We start from the raw sequence: 7758 nt of genomic DNA, 5'->3' as shown, positions 1-7758 counted from the left end.
TATAGCTGAATGTATTATACGATAATTATTTATGTTTAAAACGTGAATAATAGTGCTGAATGTATTAATATGCGATAATTATTCACGTTTAAAACATACGAATAACTTATCATGCAACCTAGCATCCTGTTGACATGCATATCCGCCAAAGCACCTCAAGCGTGAAAACAACATAGAGGTTTCAATCTTGCCTCTCACATGAAATCCAGTATCCTTGATTGCAATCTAATCGTGAATGCTCTCACTCAAGGTCTTCTACAAGCCTACATAGAGGTTTCTACCCTACCTCCCACATTAAATTGAACATAGAGGTTTCTTCCATGCTTCTCACAATCAAACCCAACAACCTCGATTGTTATCTCATCGTGAATGCTCTCACTCAAGGTCTTCTACATGCCTCCACTCTGCTGAGAGAGAGAGAGAGAGAGAGAGAGAGAGAGAGCTCCCTATACGCAGACTGCCACTAAGAGCCGATGGCACCTAGGGTGAGTGAGGTGAGTAGCTACTAAAAAGAATACAATTCATGTTTTTTTTTGTGAAAAAGTAGTAGTTTTTAACTTGCATACTATCGTTTGCAAATTACAAAGGTTTAAGCTATCTTTGTGCTAGAAAGTTCATTCCCAATCAAAATGCATGCCACTATTTCCTCCAAATGCGTTAACCCATTCCCCTTCGAGTCCTTTACTTGGGTGCAACCTTGTGCAAAAATCCACCAACCTTGGCCTACTAGCACCTAACGAGACTTAACCCTTGCCCCTAAATCACACTATGCTATTCATTTAAAAATTGGAATCTTTGTTGATTCTAGTTATTTGGGGTATTATCAAATAAATATATATTGTCTTGAAGGAGTTGACATGGGGATCTTTTGATGAGTGACTGCTAGGGGACTTTATGATCAAGTGTTTGGGAAAGATGTGTCTCAACTTACAATCGTGCCCCTTTGAAATTCAAAAATGCTTGTCGAAAGGAAGAGGAAAAGAAAACATTCTGCCTGATTTTGAGAAAAATAGTAAGAATATACTCTATTTGTCACTATTTCCTCTTGAAAATTCCATAAAACAGAATTGTGTATGTTAATGATGGTGGACAAGCAAAGTGCTGTCGATCATTCCTCGCCAATTTCCAAAGTGGGGAGTCGATAATGTTATCATGTGGAACAGTGGAAGAACCAGGCCCGTCAGGCCGAAGCTGATGGGTCAGTGTGTGTGACCAAATACGGCACCAGAACCAGTCTCTGCAATGCCAAGCCTGGCTATGGCAGCGCCTACTCCGCGGAACGGCCTGACAACGCAGGCGTGCAAGGCCCCTCTAATTTTAGTTTGTAAACTTCAAGCAACATACTAATCCAGTTAATCCTGTAGCTTGTAGCAAGGATTCAGATCCGTAGTAAGTGCTGGATCATATCAGACAAGCCTATTTATGTAAGTGGAAATTGGTGATGACCAGAAAAGCCCTTTAACTTTACTCTGCAAAACCCCCAAAGCTAAAATGCCCTCATTTTGCTTTATGTTTTCTTGACTCTCTCACAATGCATCAAGCTTCCGCTGGTTGCAAATCTTACAACAGCTCAAGCTCTCACTTGCTCTCTTCTCCACATGGCATAACAGAGAGCTTGTCTGGTCTCCGCACCTTTCACGGAACAAGTGAACATCGACAGCCCCGAAAAGGGGCAATTCTTGCAATGAGAAGCTTCACCATTAAAGCTGTGCAAGATGGGCGAGGGAGAAACAGGGGAGAAGGCCCTCCACAAGATTGCGCAGGGCCTCTTATTAAGCTCAAAGCAATTGTGACAATCCGTAGGAAGCACTACCATGACTACAAGGATACAATCCAAGAGGAACTGGACAGAGTGTCTGATGCTGCAGGCCAAAAGGTGATCTTGCAGCTTGTTAGCAACACAATTGACCCAGGTATGCCACATGTCACCTTAAGCTCTGCACATGCATGTATGTAGAACATGCTTACAAAAATATGACCGCAAACATGCACCCGGCAACAGCACACACACATGCTTATACAGACATCTCCCTAGAGGCAAAAAGACCCACATAGGACCCATGACAAGTGCATAACATGCTTACATTTAGTACTCTTTGGATTTCTCAACGGGCATATCATGTTGCTAATACCTCTACAGTAACAAGGGCTGGCAAGAGAAGCAAACCGTCGCCATTGCACGACTGGGCGGACAAGGCCAAGTGTGTGGCAGACAAAGTGGAGTACTTAGCCGAGTTCATCATCAACCATGCTTTTGGTGTCCCGGGGGCTATTTTAGTGCTCAATGAGCACCCCCATGAGCTCTATCTAGAGACTATTGCCTTGGAGGGTTTTCCTGGAGGGCGGATATACTTTCCCTGCTACTCTTGGGTGCACTCGAAAAGGGATTGCCCTGAAAGAAGGGTGTTTTTCAGCAATTTGCCCTTTTTGCCTCAGCATACCCCCCATGGTATCAGAGATCTACGAGAGGAAGATAAGGCTTCGCTTCAGGGCACTGGGGGAGGTGTGAGAAAGCCCCATGAACGTGTTTATGACTATGACATTTATAACGACCTTGGAAATCCTGATAAAAATGCATCTCTCATTAGACCCACCCTCGGAAATTCTGAGAGGTTTCCATATCCTCGTCGCTGCAGGACTGGACGCACCCATACAAGAGCAGGTATTTGCAAAACATGGTTACTTTCTTCTGTCTGCTTGAAATTTTGTTTTCTTTGATGTTCTTCTATATCTTGTTTTTCACCCACAAACTCATTGAAACTACTATACTATCTGCACAGGAGCTTGCAAAAGGAATGCATTTTTGCTCGTCAACACTAACATTTCTGAATACTTGTACAGAATCATCTGTCTCACATGGAATATTGTTGTACGAGTGACACCTCGAAGCACTCATGTGTGCTTGTCTGTGTATGGCACATGGAAATTATAATGGCTAACCTGCTGTGGGCAGGATTTGAACTAGGTGACAAAATGTTACATTCGTAAGTTAAATCTGTGACATCCTAGTCCCATGAAATCATTACTTTCAATGGACATAAGACCGGACCATCTGTGTAGATTATGCCAAGTTTAAAGATGCAAAACACTTGCTGGTTGGCGATCTTGAACTTAAAGCATGTCTTGCAGACCCTTTGGTGGAGAGCATATTGGGTAAAGAATCGAGTTATTATGTTCCTCGAGATGAAACTTTTGAGGAGATAAAGAAAGAGAATTTTACATTGGGCACTTTAAAGCTCATCATGCATCAGCTAGCCCCTGGACTATTGAAGACCATAACACGTGTGAGCAACCATGAATTTACGGGTTTCAGTGACATTGACCGCCTTTACAAGGAAGGGATGGTGCTCAAGGAACTTGATCTTCCTTCCGAGTTCTTCAAACGGCTTTGGGTCCCTAAGTTTGTCAACCTGCTGGAGAACTCCATCAATCTTCAATACAGCCAGCCACAACTTTTTTCAAGTAAGGGCTACTTTTCCCAACTGATATAATCTATACATATGCATACTGTCAGGACAAGGGTAGTATGGTGAGGGTGGGACCGGGTCCTAGGCAAGGCCAGCTAACGTGCTATGTTTAGGGATGATACCACTATGAGGACACGGGAGCAACTGTGGGGCCTTTCTCCATCCAACCACCTCCTCTTATAGGATCCCTAAGCCTATCTTTAAGAGACCCCTAAACATACTTAACATAGCATGCTAGCCGGCCTCGCCGAGGACCGTGTCCCACTCTGGGCATACTAACTTTGTCCTGACACATACATATCAATATTCATAATCGAGGACACACAAGTGTGCATGCTTTCTTCAAGGTTAACCACACAGAGACATATGTATGCACATATATTGACATCTTTTTCTCCTAAAGACTTGTCTTAATGAGTTTTTTTGACATCGGTCTACAGAGGATCGATTCTCTTGGCTGAGAGATGATACAGTCGGTCGCCAAGCTTTAGCTGGCATAAACCCTCTACAAATTCAACTTTTAAAGGTGAGCTCATTGAGCGTGTATGTACACAAATGCCCTAGGGTAGTCACTCATCAAAGCCCCTTATATCATGTGCACTCAAGAGATTATTAACAATACCTCTATATGCATGTCATATTTTATATATTGTGCCTATTTTAAAAAACCCGTCCCCTTCTATGTACACATAAAAGTATATATTTTGGAGTATTAATAATCTTGTCCAGATAACGATACACATTTTAAAAACTGACCACCCTGGGACAAATGCATGCACACAGTTTAATCTTTTAAGTGACTGATGCAGTCTTTCCTGCCTAAGAGTGAGTTGAATCCTGAAGTATATGGTCCATGTGAGTCGTCTATCAAAGCAGAACAAATTGAAAGGCAACTTGGTGGTCTGACTGTGGAAAAGGTGATGTTTTGCTACTCAATATAGAGCATATAAGCTTTGGAACTATGACTGAAGAAAACCATAATCTGCAGGCAATCGAGCAAAAGAAACTCTTCATCCTTGATTACCATGATGCATTCATGCCTTTCATAAACAAGATCAATGCCTTGGATGGCCACAAAATGTATGCGAGTCGGTCCATCTTCTACTTAAATACCAAAGGGACATTTACCCCTGTGGCCATTGAGCTGAGTCTTCCTCCTCCTAGCCGAGGCTTACCAGGGCGACAAAGAGTGTTCACACCAGGACAAGATGCAACTAGTCACTGGTTTTGGCAATTGGCCAAGGTTCATGCAGCTTGCAATAATGCTGGATATCATCAATTGGTAAACCACTGGTATGATATGCAGGTAGTACCTGTCGTATAGCTTGCAGTGCATTTTAGTGCTACGCTTCGTTATGGCTGATGCTGCCCTGCATCTCTAGAGTCATGACAGAAACTCAATAGTATATGCAGACCTTTGTATTTATGTATGCTCGTGTGCGTGTATGCATGCATGGTGTTTTGATTGTCCGCATTTACAGACAATCACTTGGTCATTTCTCTGCCCTGGATTGTGAAGCACACAAATCAGTAGGACATCTGCACAACCCTTCTTTTGGTGGACTTTCAAAAGACCTGAAAGTACCAACTGCCCCTCAAACAAGAGGGGCTTGTTTTGACGTTGTCATAGGGGCGCTCACTGTTTGAGCCCTTCTGGCAAGCCAACTCATCTTCTTTATGCTGTTGACACTGCCAACACAATGAGACTATACCTCACATTCCTTCTTTCTATCCTTGCTTCTACTTAAGCATTTATGTACCATTTATTTGATAAATATTCCCTTGATTGGCAATGTCAGTTGAGCTTGATGAACTTGAACGCAGGCTCCGAACACATGCAGTGGTGGAGCCATATGTGATTGCAACTCATCGATGTTTGAGCTTCATGCACCCCATTTGTAAGTTGCTACATCCGCATCTTCGCTACACTTTGGAGATCAATGCTTTGGCCAGGCAGAGCCTCATCAATGCTGGCGGTGTGATCGAGAAATGCTTCACCCCGGGCTCGCTTTCTATGTCGATTAGTGCAGCTGCATACAAATCAATATGGCGATTTGACATGGAGAGCCTCCCTGCAGACTTGATTAGAAGGTACTCTGAATTCAACATTTTGAGTTTAAGGTATATACTGCTAACAAAACATGATCTCATCACAATCTTGTTTTTAAAGGGGAATGGCAGAAGAGGATCCTGAAAGCCCCGGTGGATTAAGACTCCTGATTGAGGACTATCCATATGCAGCTGATGGGCTGCTCATCTGGGATGCCATAAAGACATGGGTGGATGAGTATGTGTCATTGTACTACAGCAACCCACAAGACTTAGCAGGCGATAATGAGATTCACGAGTGGTGGAGAGAGATACGGGAATGCGGTCACGTGGACAAGAAAGATGAAGATTGGTGGCCTGAACTACGAACCAAGAAGGATCTGATAGGTATATTAAGCACCATCATATGGATAACATCGGCCCATCATGCAGCTGTGAATTTTGGGCAATACACATATGGAGGGTATGTGCCAAACCATCCATGCATGACAAGGATGCTCATACCAGAGCAAGATGAGGATTGTGAAGAATACAAAAAGTTGCTGCAAGATCCCCAGAAATACTTCTTATCCACCATATCCAACCGTCTACAGGCGAGTGAAATAATCAAAAGAAAAGTGATGACAGGACGAGGGTCCTGCCCAGAGGCTAGAGTCTGGCGAATCACCACTCAACTGCCCTATATATAGGCTCCTCTTATATATAACCCCTGAACTGCCAGTCCTCCCTTGAGGTAGAACCCTAATTCTCTGCTTCTTCTTCTTCTTCTCCCCTGGCAATTCAGGGGCTATAAATGGGAGGAGCCTATATATACATGATGGTTGGTTGGTGATTTGCCAGACTCTAGTCTATGGGTTAGGACATGTTACTCATAACAAAAAAAATTTAGAGCTTTGATTAAGTTGTTCTTTGTTCGATTCTTGTCCCAGTCAACCGTGGTGATGTCGGTATTGGACTCGCTATCGACGCATGCACCAGATGAGGAATACCTCGGTCAGCGTCATCAAGCCAAATGGACAGCGGATGCGGATGCGTTGGCTGCAGCCTCAAAGTTTTCCAGCAAAATGGGTGAGATAGAGCGCATCATTGATGCTAGGAACAAAGACATGATGCTCAAGAATCGGACAGGTGCAGGTGTGCTGCCATATGAGTTGCTGCGGCCCACATCAGGCCCTGGGGTCACTGGCCGAGGAGTACCAAATAGCATCTCTATATGACAGTAGTAGCCATAGACATCACCCTTGCTCCCTCAAAGCAGAGTTTAAACTAGTGTCTGCTCCATATTGAGGAATCAATAGTGCAACCACCATGAGTATGCTCGCAAGCATGTACTATTGAACACCCAAACAGTTCTTGAAAATTTTGTGTTGGCAATGGCGTCCTGACAGCACCAATAGCCTCAAACCCTCAAATCTTCCTGTTTCTTGGTACATGTGAAAGTCCCATTCAAAGTATCATAAGTGGATTCTACCTTCCAAATATTTGCCCAGTAGTATCTTGCTAATAAGATTTCTTTTTCCGAAATTAGAGCTCTCTCTCTAAATATTAGCCAATTAGAAGGTTTATTTCGCCAAAAGTTAGAGACTCTTCCTCATGGCCGAGAATGGTGCACCGGTGCGCTACCAGAGCAACTTTCTTCAACTCTCTACAAATGGCTTCATTATCCAAGCGAGCAATTCTTGGGCACCATAGGAGGAGGATGTTGCAACATCTTATCCACATAGAGATACATTATCTAAGATGGGTGACACCAAATTGGGAGAACATATTTCTGCAATATCTCGCAGATTTTGGGTATGGATCTACTCCTTAAGTACTTGCATTGGACTTTAGTTGTAGGCATTTCTTATCTTAAATTTCTAGAAGAAGAGAGAACTAGTATGTGACCAGCGTGTTTCTGCGGCCAAAAAGAGGGTGTGCTTCAATTGTACCAACCGTTTATCTCCTTCCCTCCACAGTGGGAGTAAATGGCTATGATTCTCATGAGATCTTTTGCAACTCTTCAATACACTTGTGCATCAACCACCGCTCAAACTACTTTCTCCAAGGCAATGTCTACAACTCATAAGGTCAAAATCTCTCCACATTTAAGCCAATCGAGTAAAGCTATCTTTTGGATCAACATTCTATTTACTTTTTCTAGTGTAAGATTTAACAATTCATGAGGTGTAGTTTTTCTCTACATTCTCGTAGATTGACCAAGAGAAAATCTATCTAGGTGTCCATGCTAGGTATCGACTTT

At 43.1% G+C, this 7758-nt stretch overlaps 1 protein-coding gene across 1 annotated transcript; it reads left to right on the top strand.

Annotated features, from left to right (window-relative positions):
• Positions 1-1099: 1099 nt before the first annotated feature.
• Positions 1100-7040, top strand: LOC147455775 (linoleate 13S-lipoxygenase 3-1, chloroplastic-like). Its single transcript, XM_086514444.1, has 9 exons — positions 1100-1913; positions 2141-2662; positions 3130-3462; positions 3908-3993; positions 4277-4384; positions 4456-4760; positions 5292-5558; positions 5638-6109; positions 6446-7040. The coding sequence occupies exons 1-9, from the start codon at positions 1532-1534 to the stop codon at positions 6731-6733; spliced, it is 2763 nt and encodes a 920-aa protein (XP_086370570.1). The 5' UTR covers positions 1100-1531; the 3' UTR covers positions 6734-7040.
• The last annotated feature ends 718 nt before the right edge of the window (positions 7041-7758 follow it).

Source organism: Adiantum capillus-veneris, chromosome 6, assembly GCF_014529385.1.
Source record: "Adiantum capillus-veneris isolate H3 chromosome 6, ASM1452938v2, whole genome shotgun sequence".
Lineage (NCBI taxonomy): Eukaryota > Viridiplantae > Streptophyta > Polypodiopsida > Polypodiales > Pteridaceae > Adiantum > Adiantum capillus-veneris.
The sequence above is the reverse complement of the archived record's forward strand: the minus strand, read 5'-3'. Positions and strand labels throughout refer to the sequence as shown.